This window comes from Eutrigla gurnardus, assembly GCF_963514095.1.
Source record: "Eutrigla gurnardus genome assembly, chromosome: 20".
NCBI classification, from domain to species: Eukaryota; Metazoa; Chordata; class Actinopteri; order Perciformes; family Triglidae; genus Eutrigla; species Eutrigla gurnardus.
Window position 1 is genome coordinate 10,589,664 of NC_139931.1, and position 17,056 is coordinate 10,606,719.

At 41.0% G+C, this 17,056-nt stretch overlaps 1 protein-coding gene across 1 annotated transcript; it reads left to right on the forward strand.

Annotated features, from left to right (window-relative positions):
* Positions 1-2,460: 2,460 nt before the first annotated feature.
* Positions 2,461-6,022, forward strand: slc25a10a (solute carrier family 25 member 10a). Its single transcript, XM_084037183.1, has 11 exons — positions 2,461-2,781; positions 3,150-3,269; positions 3,353-3,467; positions 3,554-3,602; positions 4,069-4,110; positions 4,205-4,248; positions 4,632-4,702; positions 4,838-4,930; positions 5,006-5,083; positions 5,267-5,323; positions 5,450-6,022. The coding sequence occupies exons 1-11, from the start codon at positions 2,692-2,694 to the stop codon at positions 5,549-5,551; spliced, it is 861 nt and encodes a 286-aa protein (XP_083893309.1). The 5' UTR covers positions 2,461-2,691; the 3' UTR covers positions 5,552-6,022.
* Positions 6,023-17,056: the final 11,034 nt, after the last annotated feature.

The following is a 17,056-nucleotide window of genomic DNA, read 5'->3' on the forward strand; positions in this document are numbered from 1 at the left end:
AACCTGTCCAGGTGTACCCTGCCTTCGCCCAATGACAGCTGGGATCGACTCCAGCCCCCCGCGACCCTGAATACAGGATAAGCGGTAGACAATGGATGGATGGATGGATGGGTTCTTGAGGATTTGATCACAGCCACAAAATGTATTTGTTTTGTTTGGCACCTGTAAAAATGTTTCTTTTTTCTTTTCCAGAAAGCAGCATCAGACATTTACTGCATTTACTAAAGTTGATCTCTTTTTGAGGCTTCATTGCCAGTTTTACCCAAATTGCAAGGCAGCTGACAAAGAGGATGATAGATAAGAGTGAGAAGGAGGATGAAACGCTCTCAGGTTGAATTGAATCCAAGATGTGATACCTATCAGTTGACTCTTTCAAGTGACAGCTGGAACCATATATATCAGACTGATGCTGAATTACTTTTCTTTTACATTTTTTTTCAGCTGTACTGGAAAACACACTGAAGAGCCTGTTGAAGTGCATTTTCAAAAAGCTTTTCCTACAAGGACACGAGGAGGACGATTCGCCCAGAAAAGAAGCATTAACAGAGAAAAATGAGATCAGACATTCATACTCTACCCTCAGGGACAATGATCACCATGAATATTATATAGAAGAGGAATAGTAAAATACATTTTGATATTGAAATAACACTAGGCATGAACTGGCAACTTAAAAATAGAAAGTTAACACAAACAGAAGTGCTCAAATTAAAAGGTTAAATGCAAAATCTAGAACCACCAAAAATGGTAAAATGGCACAAAAAATACAAATGTAAGTGTGGGGGGAAATTATGCCTCTTCTATGTAAGTCCTAGTCAGCCATGACAGAGTCCAGGACACGCTCACGCTAAAGCGTCATTATTTACACCTGGGCTTTTTCCGACTGTGACATTTCAAAATGAGAACAAGGCCCATTATTACATAATGAACGGAGACCGGTGAAGACTGTGTAGTTTTGTAACGTAAAGAGGAAGCAAGACACCTGACTGAAGTGCTGAGGGAACATAGTGCTGAGGGAACATAGTGCTGAGGGAACATAGGGTTGAGGGAACATAGGGTTGAGGGAACATAGTGCTGAGGAAACATAGTGCTCAGGGAATATAGGGTTGAGGGAACATAGTGCTGAGGGAATATAGGGTTGAGGGAACATAGGGTTGAGGGAACATAGTGCTGAGGGAACATAGGGTTGGGGGAACATAGTGCTGAGGGAACATAGTGCTTAGGGAACATAGGGTTGGGGGAACATAGTGCTGAGGGAACATAGTGCTGAGGGAACATAGTGCTGAGAGAACATAGGGTTGGGGGAACATAGGATTGAGGGAACATAGGGTTGAGGGAACATAGGGTTGGGGGAACATAGTGCTGAGGGAACATAGTGCTGAGGGAACATAGTGCTGAGAGAACATAGGGTTGGGGGAACATAGGATTGAGGGAACATAGGGTTGAGGGAACATAGGGTTGGGGGAACATAGTGCTGAGGGAACATAGTGCTGAGGGAACATATGGGTTGAGGGAACATAGTGCTGAGGGAACATAGTGCTGAGGAAACATAGTGCTCAGGGAATATAGGGTTGAGGGAACATAGTGCTGAGGGAATATAGGGTTGAGGGAACATAGGGTTGAGGGAACATAGTGCTGAGGGAACATAGGGTTGGGGGAACATAGTGCTGAGGGAACATAGGGTTGGGGGAACATAGTGCTGAGGGAACATAGTGCTGAGAGAACATAGGGTTGGGGGAACATAGGATTGAGGGAACATAGGGTTGAGGGAACATAGGGTTGGGGGAACATAGTGCTGAGGGAACATAGTGCTGAGGGAACATAGTGCTGAGGGAACATAGGGTTGGGGGAACATAGTGCTGAGTGCAGTGGAGTGCAGTCATTGTCTGGACCAACGGCAGCCAAGCACAGCACAGAAACCTGAGGCAGAATGCTAAATATCGCTGTCTGTCTTCGTCACACGTGTCTGTGTGTCTGCGAGTGTCTCTCCTCTGCTCCGACTTGGGGCGGGTATCCAGTTACTTGTTCCTCATCTGTCATGAGCCCCCTCCCTCTCTGTTCCCCTCCGAGTCGGCACACACAGTCAGTGCCAGGCTGCCCATTCATACCGCTGCTGCACCTCTCATTTAAAGTCATGTCATGCTAAAGAACCAAAACACACACCTTGGAAACGTCCAGAAAACCGTCGTACAAACTGTTGCTAAATGTTCAGTGACCTCATGACCCTGCAGTGTATAATGGGATGGGAATAATCTTGACAAATGTTTGAAATTAATGACCTTTTGATCCGTGTTAGTCTTATCCCGGGATATCTGTCATACCACTTTCACAAAACTACTGCAGCAGTTGAGCTGACTTACTATTTTTATATTAGTCACGTACGCTTCCTCTCATGAACCAGCTGCACCCCTTTTCTTGGCACAGAAAGTAAGGAGGCTCTGCACTTACTCCACCGGACAAGTTCAGCCATATGTCAATGCACCATGTCCACCAGCTCCTTCTGAGAAGCAAAAACATAGAGGTTTCCACAAAGGATGTCCGGCACCGCGTTTAACATGAGCAGCGTCCAACCGTCGGCAGCAGCGTTGAGGGGGAAACCATGAAGAGGGCAGCCTTTGGCGAAGTTGTCCCAGCAACCTTTGAGGAGCCACACTTTGCCTTCAGCGCTCTGGACTTTGTTTCACCGACGACATGCAGGAGAAACGCACTTCGCGCTGGTATTTTGGTGGCGTCTCCTCCAGCGTGGCTGCCTGTTTAACACACCCGCTGGATTTAATTAAGGTAAAGTCCTTTTTTAAATTAATTGATTTAAATGTAATTACCACTGGATTGCATTGTGAAAATAAAAATATGAATAACGTTTTTTTATTATCCGGTTGACACTGCCTTTCAGAGTAGGTTGCCATGATGGCCATGATGTGCTGATGAAATAACTTGATTATAACAATCAACAGGCTTGTTTGGATGCTTTGGAGACACACAGGCAGCTTATTAGCCAGCTACCGAGCAGCACTCTGACTGAGTGCTTCTGGTGATGCTTGGACATTACTTTTCCATCTGAATATCACCCTAATAATTTATAGTTAGCGTATACTTTAAGACTCTTATTTGAACCAATTTGTTTCAAATAAGAAATCTGTTATTTCCAGGTGCACTTACAGACGCAGCAGGAGGCGAGGGTGAGGATGATGGGGATGGCTGCTATCGTGGTGAGGAGGGAAGGTTATCTGGGCCTCTACAGCGGCCTCAGTGCGTCCCTCTGCCGACAGGTGGGAAACTACACACACACACACACACTGACTCTACATCCATCCATCCTGCAAAATCCTGGATTTCTTTTCTTTTCTCCCAGATGACATATTCTCTGTCGCGATTTGCCATTTATGAAACTGTCAGAGACGAGATGAACAGGAAGAACAAAGGCGTCGTGCCTTTCTCCCACAAAGTCTTGCTGGGTGCCATTGGAGGTAAATCAATGTGTGGCTGCTCATCTTTACATAATTTAGCCGTGGTTGGTGTATATTTTATTGTTTAATGTTTTTTTCTCCAACAGGGTTTGTAGGCGGTTTCATCGGGACCCCAGCTGATCTGGTGAATGTCCGGTGAGTTTAGAGGATACATTTATCTTTATTATTATTATTATTATTATTATTATTATTATTATTATTATTATTATTATTATTATTATTATTATTATTATTATAGTCACAATCTGCACTCTCACCTTTACTGTACTGCTGCCAGTGTTCAATAGCTCAAATCCAAAGTATATATTAATTTTTTCAGCAGTGACACCAAGAATAAATCAACAAGAATGATGTAATCTTATAAAAAAATATTCCCCCTTTCTTTATGCAAAGCAAATACCAAGTAATTATGCGATGTGAAATTCAGGATCGTGTCGGTGTTAGATTTAGATTGGATGTCACCAACAGAAGAAGATGTAACCTTTTCTGCTCACCATTCAAGTCTAATAGCCCAATTTTCACTGTATTCAATAGAGAGTTAATCACGGTTAGTCATCCTCACGATGAATTGGCTTTGAAATAGTTCAATCTATCCGTGCAGGATGCAGAATGATGTCAAGTTTCCGGTCGAGCTCAGGAGAAAGTAAGTGATAATTGGAAATGGGAACGGGCTTTTTTTTCTTCATTTAGTGGAAACGTATCAAAGTATTGTGATATTTCTTTATTTCTCCAACCAGTTATGCTCATGCAGTAGATGGACTGTTACGCGTTTGGAAGGAGGGTGAGATTCAGAAACTCTGTCTTGATTTAACATTTATTTCACATCCAAACAGTGAACACATGCTGCAGTTTAACTATAAGGCCTACTGAATGTTTTATACCTGGGTTCAAATGGCTTTTTTTTTTTTTCTGTTTCTGTGATGCCAATATGCAAAAATCACAATTCCTAGGCAATGTACTTTTGGGAAATACTATTGACTTTTATAGAGTCTGAACGTTTTGAGGCAGTGTGAAAAAATGTGAAAGAAAAGTGAGCATTACAAATGATTATTTTTTACATCACATGATTGATATCACCTCCTTGAGACCTCTGAATTCAAAGCAACCCTTTTAACATCGCCTGCTTCCTTTTATATTGTCTCCAATCTGCTGTTTGATTTGCAGAGGGGCTGAGGAAACTGTTCTCTGGTGCTTCAATGGCTTCCACTAGAGGTGCACTGGTCTCTGTTGGACAGGTGAAGCCCCGCCCCTTGCGTCTGTTGAATCCCCAAAATGCTCCTGTACGATCTTGCAGTGTGTGTGTGTGTGTGTGTGTGTGTGTGTGTGTGTGTGTGTGTGTGTGTGTGTGTGTGTGTGTTTTGTCCACACAGCTGTCCTGTTACGACCAATCCAAGCAGTTGGTCCTGGCTGCTGGTTACCTGACTGACAACGTCCTCACTCACTTCCTGGCCAGCGTGTTTGCAGTAAGCGACCCGTCCTGTCACCGTGCACGCCTGGTCATGTAATATCATCCCATTTGTTTCTTCTTTTCTGCACAGGGGGGCTGCGCCACCATCCTCTGCCAACCCCTCGATGTCGTTAAAACCAGATTAATGAACTCAAACCTGGAATATCGGGTGCGTTCGTGTACAATGCATGCTCCTCTTTAGCCTACACACCCTCTGGGTTTACATTGTGCTTGAGGAATCGCTTCTGGTCGCCCTCTCATCACTCTGACGCGTATGTTTTATTCATAGACTCTGGGGAGGAATAGCTACACAAGCTTGTCATGTTTTGGTTTTTGTGTCTCCTCGTTGCAGGGCGTGATTCACTGTCTCACAGAAACGGCGAGACTGGGCCCGAAGGCGTTTTACAAGGTGGATTTCACCTTCACGACTAATCCACCTTCACGACTAATCACACAAAGACCCGACGTCTCGTATGTTGATGTGCGGAAGTTAAAACACCTTTTCACTTTGCTGAATTAATGATTTTGCTTCCAGGGTCTCGTTCCCGCAGCCATCCGCCTCGTCCCTCACACGGTCTTCACCTTCATATTCCTGGAACAACTGAGGCAGCGTTTCGGCACCGTGGTGGCCACCTGAGAGCGTTGTGAGGAAGTTGTCGCAATGTTCTTACGATGCCAGTGCGGCGGGAGTCCACTAGATAGCACTAACAATGAGAGCCAAACGGAAGTCACGCATCATAGTGCACGGTCTCAAGGCACCGCAGGACACAGAAATGCCTGCAATGGAACATACGGCTCCAAACCTGACACACTGTGAAAGGAAGGTTTATATCATCTGAGTCGTATTGAGACGTGCACCGGGCAATTACACTTTTTATTACTAGGCCTTCTTTGCCCTCTGGGGGACAGTGTTACACTGAAATATAGCCTCTGTACAGTTTATTTGTTTGTAACGATGCAGAATTAGACCATATTTGTAGAACTTTTGGTGACCTTTGCCAAAAGAAGAATCAAGATAAGTTTGTGTATCTCGGAGAGGAGGTTTCCTTACAGTGAACTTTGGAAAAAATGCTGTAGTTCAGAGTGAAAACAATCAATAAAACTATCTGCTTCTAGGCAACTATCTATTGGATTATTTGTTTCTTTACTGAACTTCTGTCAGTGGGAACCCTGTTACGCTGCCTGTCAAGTCTCCTCTCTCTTAGACAGAAATTCTACTTAAACTGACTGGTTCAGCATGTACCAGACTGAACAAAGGCTACCAATTAGGAACACTTTAATACAATATAACTTTGCTCTCATGAGGCTCAATCAGCAGCTTTTTACACGTTTTTGACATTTAAATCCTGAGAAAGGAGCTGTGAGTCTTGGTTCAGTAGCAGGATGTGGGTTGGTGGCTTCTTTCACATTGTTCCAGGTTTTATTTTCCACGTATTACTTTTTTTTTTTTTTAAGGTGAAGCAACAATCCATCATGTTCAGCTTTAGAAGACATCTGATATTTTTCCGTGCCCCACAGTTTACGCGTCTCCTTCAAGTCAGTGTTTGAGCGATGATAGTTGTCTTCAACTCATGACGCCGCAACTTTTGTGTCTCTGTCAGGTAAAAAGTAAAGAAACGCTATCTTCTTTCGTAGCCTGTTGAATGATAAGATGAAGAAAGAGATTAATGTGGGTGAATATATCCAAATCAGCTCTTTTGTTGCTCATAGTTCATGGACAGGTTACATCCTGTTAAACCTGTGCAAAAAGCCGTCTTTAGTCGAGACGCTTATCATCGCTGGTTGTCATGGAGACACAGGAGAGTAATCACACATAACGCACCGTATGCCTCCTTCTTTTTCAGCAAATGTCCTGCCTTACTTTGTAGCAAAGTCACAGACCCACATGATTGTAATTTCCTCTTTATCAGGCACTCTATCAGTGAATACGGGCTGACCGCTGTGCTGCAAAGCATCCAGTGGGGATGCAGTTAATGATGGTTAATGATGCACACACGCATACAAAATCAGAGGCAGGAGGACATACCTTCTTCCTCTCTCTGTCCTCATTTCTGGAAAAAAGGAGACCTCAAACTGACTGAATTTGACATTTCAAACTGGAATAACTGTTATCCCAGATGTTGCGTGTGCGTAACTAAAGCGCACAAGAAAAACAAGCTTTGATTTTAACCAGATAAGGTGCTCACCATGGATATGAACAAATATACTTTGTAGATTTTTTTTTTAATTTCATACCCACTCCCTTGAAAATCATCTGAAAACGGTTCAGTCTCCGTGAGTCTTATCAAACGCAGCACATTTCTGTCACACAGAAACGTGGCCTGTGTAAATACAACACTATACTCTGTGTTGACAACTGTTTGATGAAAGACAGGCAAAGGACAGGCATTCAATTTCATGCTGTCGAGACCAGGGCATTAATAAGGTTGTTGTTCCGCCGTTATAATGGTAAACACTGATGAGATTTTTGCCCCTTAATGGAAAGTCAACACCTAAACATCTTTATGACTCATGTCTCTTACCACCAGTTTGCCACTTCAGATTGTCTCCAGCTCAATCACAACTTAAACCTATAAAACATTTAAAAAAAAAGTCATAACCTTGACAGAAACTCATGTGAAGTCAGAGAAGCGAATACACAGATTTCCACAAGTTGGTCCTTCTGTTATTCCTACTAAAGATTACATACAATGTCCAATAATACAGGATAAATGGTACCATTAATATGTTAATATATTGTTATTATTTTCAGAATATTTTTAACCCTCCCTGCCAAATGTTAACAAAAGCAGCAACATTTCATCTACTAGGTAAACACTATTTTATGTCGGCCCAATTTAACCAAAAGCAGCCCATTAAGGCAGAAATAAACCCAATACGACAACCTAGTTTATACCATTATGTGACAGGAGATAAGAAAAAAAAAGCAAGAAATAATGAAAATACTTATTTCTATGCCGCTACCCCAATCAGGATATTGGTAGTGATATTTTAAGATACATAAATGTCCAATCCTGACTGAATGTATTTTGACCAATTGTCCACATCAAGCTTTCTTCAACCTTTAGGTGCTTTCTTTTTAAATGACAAGGATCTGCTGAGAATGTTATCCTCTTCAAACTCTTCTGTAGCTCTTAAACATGCCGAGAAGACGATGTTTACTTAAACTGTGACTGTCCTTAAGCTCCATCAGTAAATATTTATTAGGCTAACTATACTGAAAATGTTGCAGCCATATTCAAAACCTTCTGGGTCACAGACTTGGTTGTAAGATGTCCAAGTATGTAAAAGCAGTATGTAGTCTTTCACCTCAGCTCTGGTTTGATAAATCTGCATCCCACAACATTGACCTGCACCTGCTCCCAATTTAATGCAATGAAGATTACTTTAATTGCAATACATTTCCACATCCCACGAGAGCCAGATAGACAACACACATCCCAGTGATTCATAGCCTTAATTTAATTTGCTGAAGTGGACATTTGCATGGAGCAGTATTACTTAGTTGCAATATACTTACAACAAAATGCACTGCAAACCCAAACTCAGCACAGCTGCTCAGGCAGGTTGGTGTAAAGACACCAGGGGCCACCACTACTGTCACTTTCTGAGTGTTAATGGGTCACAATGCCCTTAGCGAGGTGAAGAGCTGTGAAGCTGCTAATTGGCCATTTGATGATTGTGCAATTAGCCTATAGCTTAACAACCACAACGAGGCATGGTTTCGCTGCTAAAGTAGAGTTTAGGCCAACGTTAGCACTCTGGCGCTGTATGGGGAACTTTACAATCCAGCAGTAGCACTCCTTCTCCTAGATAGCACTCGCCAAATACATATGCAAAAAAAAACATAATGATTGGAAATGTAAACCATTAAGCATCTAAACTACTTGAAAAAACACTCAGACTGTAGTTTGTAACTGCGATATAGTAACAGCATGCTTCCTTGCCAACCTCATGTTTTTTTTTGTGGTTGCAGAAGATCTTTGTTGGCCTTTTCCATATATAATGTCTACAGTATCTGAGGACCCGTTCACGGCACCACCTGCAGCACTGCCACTTTTTTTCCTATGTGTTTTAAAAAGTGCTCCAGAAGGCCAAACGTGTGCAACAGAGGAGCCAAAAATCTGTGAAATCATATTTTAACAGGAAAATCACCAGATTTGAACTTGACAACGGGGGCATTCCTCTCTGTTGAGGTATATTGTTGCTTGTTTCTCACTGGGTGGTAGCGGCGCTGATCTGCTGGGTTTGGAGCAATGACAGAGTTGAGAGAGTGAGCGATGGTTTCATATTATGGAAAAGTTTGTGGGATGGAGAGTGGGAGCCAGGCTTTTCTCTCGAGGTCCGACAGTTGATCCGAGCCTACGTGCCTCCCTTTTGTGCTCCGGCCTGCAGCCATTTGCAGCCAGCCAGAATATCTTCACACAAACATAATCTAAAGTCAGCGCCTTACATAAGGAGTGAGTCTTGTGACTGGCAGACCGGATCATCAGTCTGATTTCAGCATTTTTGTGCAGAACTAAGTGAACGAACAAGCAAGCAAAACAAAACCCATCAGAAACTATAATAATAATAATAATAATAATAATAATAATAATAATAATAATAATAATAATAATAATAATAATAATAATAATAATAATAATAACTTTATTTATATAGCACCTTTAAAAACAACAGTTTGCAAAGTGCTTTTGACAGCAGAATATAAATATGGTCATATACACAAATACAACAGATACATTAGCAGAGATAAGGTAATAAGACAATACAGTATAAATAAATCAATGAAATAAAAAGTTAAAACAGACGACATATAACTGGAGCATTAGTCCAAACCAGATGTTGAATTTCTTTTATAGCCGTGTGTTCACTCTGAATTGCAATTTCTCTAATTGTGAAGCCGAGCTAACGCACTCTTTCAATGTGAACAAAACAAAAACAAGAGGCTGCCGCTGTGACGACTGCTAATGATAATAATGTTATATAAAAAAAAAAATGAAGCTGGAGCCAGCACGTCGTGTTCTCAGTGAATGTTGAGTTATCAAAAATGTTCAAGGTCCATTTTCCCTGTCAGAGCAATTTAGTGTTTGCTTTAATTTCAGCTCATTTTGTGCAGCAGGAAGTGAAGTTACAAAGCAAAAGCGATGACTGAGCTGTGTGGGGGGGACTGCATTTATCACAGTGCTTAATGACATCAGTGGACGTGCACAAGCTATTAGCGGTCCAAGGTAATCATATTGCTTATCATCCTGATATAGACACTAAGCCCGCGACACTGAACCCTGCTACCTTTGGCTGTCCTGTAATAATGAGGCTACATGAGGGTGAAAAAAACACAAAACGACCCTTAATTCTTACTATTAGATTACATGGAAGTTTGCGATAAGCAGCAAAGTTCACTCATGCAGATCTGAAGGAGGAAGCTTTTTATTCCCTCTTGTTTTTCCTCTGGGGATGCCATTACATAAAGATTCGTATTAAAGTTACAACAAATCACATCAATGTTATTCAGCTGCCCCGTTAAGGCAGTGTGCATGAACATCAGAATGTTGCATTGCTGTATTAATACGCAGTAGACGTCCATTTTGCAAGGTTTGGTCGGATTTACTCGGTGGAATAAAACAGCTGCGTCAAGTGTTTAACACCATTACAGTGAACGGATTAATGACCCGACAACTTTACAGTCTTACACATGAATGACTTGCAGATGTTTTAACACCGGCATCCAGCTTTTATTGGCATAGTGATGAGGTGGAGACAGCTGCTTGAATCATATTATAATAATGTTACAAAATGTGCACTTGAACAATGAATTTCAGTGGTGCAATTTTGAGTCACTTGTACTTTATTTGAGTATTTCCATTGTATGCTACTTTATACATCTATGGAATTGAATCGACAGCATCACATACGTGATACTGCATTCAATAATACATTATAATGTGCTGTCATGAAATAAGATAAACAGCAGTATATTACGTATTTAAAATACTTTTACCAGCTGAAACAGCTGATACCATAATATGTATTTTTCTAAAATGAGTACCTTTAGTTCCGGTTATTTAAATATAGATAAAGAATAAGTTAAATATATGCGGTATCACCAACACTGCTCTTCTATTGCTGATGAATCTTAAACCTGGCTAATCTTAATTAGCCTCTGTTCATAATCAGTCAGTGTTGGGAGCTATTATAACTACATATAATTGATGGTGCATGATGTCATTACCGGCAGCTCCCTCCTCCTGTTGCAACAGCAGGATACGTTGTTTTCACCACCTGCACAAATGTCAGAGCATGTACGTATGTACTCAGACTGAGACGTGTGTGTGTGTGTGTGTGTGTGTGTGCATACTCCTCTGGCACGTCTACTTAACCAGACGAATATCAATAGTCCAAGTTAAGACTGTTCATTTAATTAACGTGACTCAATGTTTTGACAACGGTGACTCCTGGATCCTTAGTCAAATAAGCTGCAGTGCTCCTTCTCCAAACACAGATCAGTGGATGTCTACACATTCAAATGGGCTTTCATGCAATGGCCTTCAACATTTCCCCATAAGTTACCAGAGAAATGTAGGTTTTCGGCAGTTTTTCCGATGATGAGAGGACTGACCGTTGCATAACTAAAGTTTTCACATACAAGAGCCAACTTCTTACAAATGGCAAAATCTTGAAATGACATGATTTGATTTTCCAAAGCTAATGAAGGTGTTTTAAAAACCCTTTCAGGCAGCTGTATTTAATGCCAGAGCATGAGCATGTATTTATTTTTTCTTTATTTCACCTATTCATTGGAAAAGTTGAATTATTATTATTGGAGGTGTTCGGAGAAGTCGTACAGGCGGGCGGTGGAAACCCAGTGATGCTGAGAAACTCTGGCATCCCTGTCATTTGAGAACAAGCAACCTGAAATACAAATTTCATTATTTTCACAATCTTCAGACTCAAGTCAGCGCTTTCAACTGCTTTTCCATACAAGCATGGGAACAACTGTTAAAAAAACAAAATATTTATATCTCGATCACAAATTACGGTTTATATGATTAATGAAAAAGGTGATCTGTAGATAGAGCATGACATTTATATTTGTTCCCACTACATAAAAGTAATTAATCACATTTTTTGAAAGTTATTTGTTGATAAGAAGTGCTGTGTCCTAATCTACTTAATGAGTTGACCATATTCGTCACTCTTGTATGTTATTAGTCAAAACCCATCTGACATTTTCAGGAATCTCTGATGGATGAGAGTTTCTGTGTTTTCCTCGTATATCAACGTGCAGCAACATAATGTCAGTTTTAATGGAGCATGAAACCCACGGACTACAAAAACACATTTCTGTACCATTTCAGACGGAAATAATACGTAACGCATTTGATCTGAATAGCTTTTATTTTTATGGTAAAATGTCTCCGGCTCTCTTAAAAAAAAGGCAAATGAGTTAAATGAAAACAAACCCCGACTGTGTTCTCCTTCACTGAAGCCTTGTTTGCTGTAAACTGGTCGGACATTTAGTCCAAATGGATATCTAGAATAAAGTCACTTCCCCCAGCCCCTGCCTGCCTCTAACTCACTTTTATGTCTTCCATGAATGTGCCTGGGGGTACTTCTTTATCCATTAACACATGTGAAGAGTCAAATATTGTTTTGTGGCCACATTATAAAACAATTGCTTTCATTTCCTTTCCTTGCATGTTTCGCCCCTGAGGCCAAATTGACTTGATTAGAAGCAAACAGTAGATTCACCTATAAATGCACATTTCAGATGATGGAAATAACACCTGACATTGTAGCTAAAACGTTCTATTGGACGCTGCTCGTTGCTGATGTTTTTAAGCTTCTCATTACGAACCTAATATGCCTCCTCTATTAACCAGCGGAAGAACAGCGTTAGCGGGATATTGTTCCGCTCACACGTTGGCCTCTGATATAGAAGCAATCCTGAGGGCGGCGGATGTCAGTCATTTGCAGAGCCGCGTGTCGTCGACGGGAACGGAACATTTTCTGCTAAAAATGTGACGGGTCAAAAGGTCTCAGCGCTCCGTATTCAGGGTGACACACTGAGCTGCAAAAGGCCAAAGGTGAGGGCTCATTTCTGTGTTGCATTATTCTGCACGCATTACAGTTTGACTTGTTTTCGTTCCACCTCTAAACATCTCAGATGGTTTCATATAAAACACTGTTGAAGACCCAAAGAGGAAAAAATGATCCAATATTTAAAGAAAAAGGAAAAGATTAGAGAATAATCCAAAAAGAATGAATACAGATTTGTGTAGTGTAACTTTGTGTTCTTTTATTTTCCGCCCCATAATCACCTCATGACCCACAGATTTATCTTCAACCCCCACATTGGGAGTCGACTGTCTGTAAAGTACACAAACTATTAATTCACTTCAATGTACACCTAAACAAAATGCCATACCAACTATGACCTAAGATTTACAACACTACTATTTCCATTCTGGAAAAGGTACAACGGAGTATTAGGGCCAGACTAAGAGAAAAAAAATATATATTTTTTTTTAAATCACGAGAATAAAGTCATAATATCACGAGAATAAAGTCATAATATTAGGTCTACGAGAATAAAGTCATAATATTAGGTCTACGAGAATAAAGTCGTAACATTACGAGAATAAAGTCGTAATATTACGAGAATAAAAGCCATAATATTACGACTTTATTCTCGTAATATTATGACTTTATTCTCGTAATATTATGACTTTATTCTCGTAATTTAAAAAAATATATAGATTTTTTTCTCTTAGTCTGGCCCTAATACTCATATGTCATAAAAAGGAGCAGGTAGAGGAAAAATAAGTATACGATAGATCGTCTGCCAGTATGCTTTTAGAACCTTTTAATGTGCATGAAAACGCACGCTATACAACCCAGTAGAGCATCGTTAATATCACATAACTAAACTCATTAAATCAATATGATCCAATGATTTGGCCTCTATACATTTTCAAAGTAAAGGATCTGAGTACCTCTTCCACCACTGTCAGTTTTGTCCTCTATTTCCCCTTTCATTTTATTCACCAAAGTGGAGTTTTGTTTTTCAAACTAATGTAATCTACCACCACTTAAGTGTATCACTTCAAGTAACACAAATAAAATAAGATCTGCTTTACGCACGTTTAATTGGGCTGATTCATTGCTGTGTTTGGTTTACGTCATGTTTGATTTCAATCGTTCAATGAGGTGCACTTTGCGTTGCGTGTGCACCCAGATGTGGCCAAAAAAGGTGAAGGAATGTGGCGTAGTCTGTGCATGTGTTTCCCCACCGTGGGGCTCCTAACGACAGTCATTCAGATACAGGAGTGGCTGGAATGGAGGAGATGATTGCCTTTGCAGCTGAACATCAGCCACTCTCATCACTGGGTTGTTCGTATTTTATGTCCAGTGATTCTCAGACGAAACAATCTCAGGGGGGGGGAGCGATGGAACAGGTAAATGATCCACAGAAATGACAGAGAGATAGGACAAGGGCCTGAATGGGAACACTGCCGGTGCTTATCAGGCACAGCCGGTGGAACGTGATTATAACCCAGTCGCAGACTAACAAGGTGGAGATTCAAGCACTGCAACCCGGATGCTATCGTCATGGCTCCGTCTGCACGCAGCATCCAACGCAGCTTCAGAGCCCCCCGGTAAAACCTCTCCATCACATGAATGGGCCCATTAAACCCACTCCACAGAGGACAACAAGCCTCTTACATCTCTAATTGATGAATTAGCCCTGCTGAGATTCACTATCACAGACGGGTTAAAACGCCCAAAACATAAATAAGAGCCTGTTGTGTGCGTATGTGGGTGCACGTGAGTGGCTTTTATAACTCGGTTGACTGGATAAGGTTTACGAATGTAAATTTAACTCCTCAGTGTTCTGGCATAGAACAAATGTATCCACAGAGAGTGAGGCTGGGAAGGTGGCAGGATGTTAACTCTTGGCAGCCTCTTTTTAGCTTCCGGCGCTGGATAATGATTCCCAGCAGGCACCACAAGACTTCTACAGTTTCTTCAGCTCTCACTTTTCGCTGAATGCATCTTCTTTTGTTTGTTTTTTTTGCAACCAGAAGTGACATGGGTGGAGCTGAGTACAACCAAAAGCTGAATCTGACATTTTCAGGCAACCAAAAAAGTTATCATTGACTCTCATGACCTGAAAACACACTGTAACAGGGTTAAAGTTGCTGAAGACATGGATCAATCACAAGTCAGCCACGCCCTAAAGCATATGTTATCAACTTTACTCTAAAGGGGACCATGGTTCACAAAATCAACATCATGCTGTATTGGAGAAGACTTGCAACTAGCAATTGAAACCATAAACATAAAAACATGTTTAAAAAGTTTACTAAAGTGATAAATCAAGTCAAGGAGTCACCCCCTGCTGGTTCTTTTAAAGAAGAAGGCAGCCATGGTCACCTGACATCCCCTCCAACCTACACACCTGTTCCCACATCCCTAATCAGCTCTGCTTCCATCTCATTCCCTCATCAGCTCCTCTTCACTTCTTTTGTCAGATCATCTTAGTTGCTTTTTCTGTGACCTGCCTAATGGATTTACTGCCTGTTTGGACTCTCGATGACTGGATGGTTCTCATTCTGCTACCTCAGCTGCTGGCTGCATTTGGATCCCATCTTTCTCCTGCATTACCAACCATGACATCGGGTACATCCCTATTTCTTTGGTTAATGACCAAATACCTGCAAAACCACTGACATCGGTGTCAACGGTTCAGCGCTAAATTGCAAATGTTAGCATGTTAATTAGCATGTTAGCTTGTCAATTTGAGCATGCTAACACAATGGTGAACAGGTCAATTAGCATGTTAGCCTGTCATTTTGAGCATGTTAGCATGCTAATGTTAGCATTTTGCTACCACCCACCACAGTGACTAAGCACACAGTGTCACATGTCTGCTACAGTAGCTTGGCTGCCAGAAATGTTTTAAGTCTTTGCAATGAATCACTACATTGCATCTACATTGTTCTGCAGTACATCGTTACACAGACTGCAGAAGTTTGCCAAGTTATCGACTTTTTTCATTATGCACTCCTAAATGCTTTTAAGTTTACCCTCCTCCCCCACCATATGAAAATCATGCAATTAACGCATTCGTTCATTCGTTCATTCTCGTTCACTTAAGTGAAAACCATTTTTCAATCACCTCGCTTGCAGGAAAAACCCATCAACTCAAGTAATCATTCTGCTGCCCTGCTGTTGATTTCAATGTTGTTTTTTTAATGGGTGCTGGGCAGAGCACCCCGTCCTGTCGACCACAACAAGCCAGTAAGATTAATTGCATCTGAGCAGCAGCTCACCTTCCTCACTTTTCCCTCAGAACAGGTTTGCATGCACGCTGTTGAATGGAAACAAAGTGAAATCGTGCATAATCAAATAAGCTGACAGGGCAATCATCCCTTCAGAGATGATGTCGGTGCCATGGCACGGCCGTCACTGGAGCACTGAGGGGGAAACGGCCCAAAGAAAATCATCCTTTTCTTTTTATTCTAACGTGCATAGGAAGCAGCTTTTGAGAGTTTGAAGTGGTGTTAGTTGACCTTTTCATAATGAAATGCAGATGAGGAAGCTTGAGCTATTCTACAGATATTTATGGAAAATCTAAAAGGTTACTTAACGATGCTGGTCTGAAGTCTGCACCAACACTTCTGAGGCTTGTAGATGTGTTGGAGTAATTTAGAATGTAATCCAATGATGTAGACTACTCCTGTATGCAGGGTGATTTAATTGTTTGCAAATGGTCCACATGTATGACAAATGAGAATCCCTGCATGCTGCCTAAAACATTACTTTTTTAACAAAAAAAACTTTTTTTTGGTAAATGTAGCATAAACGTACTTTTACTTATATCCTTGATAGCAAGCATTGTTGGCATCATTATTATGAAAAACAACAAGATTTATCTTAAAATATGTTTCCAAAGTTTTCTTCAAGCTCAAGCGTAACTTTTTAAATGAATGGGTCCCAAATCTTGTCACCGCATCTTTGAGTGCTGCATTAATACATTTTAGCCCTAAAGTTTTGGTTGTTAGTTGTCATGGTGATGGGTGTTGGGTCAGAAGGATGGTGTATTTTTTTTTTATGGCCCACTAGACAGGACTTGCAT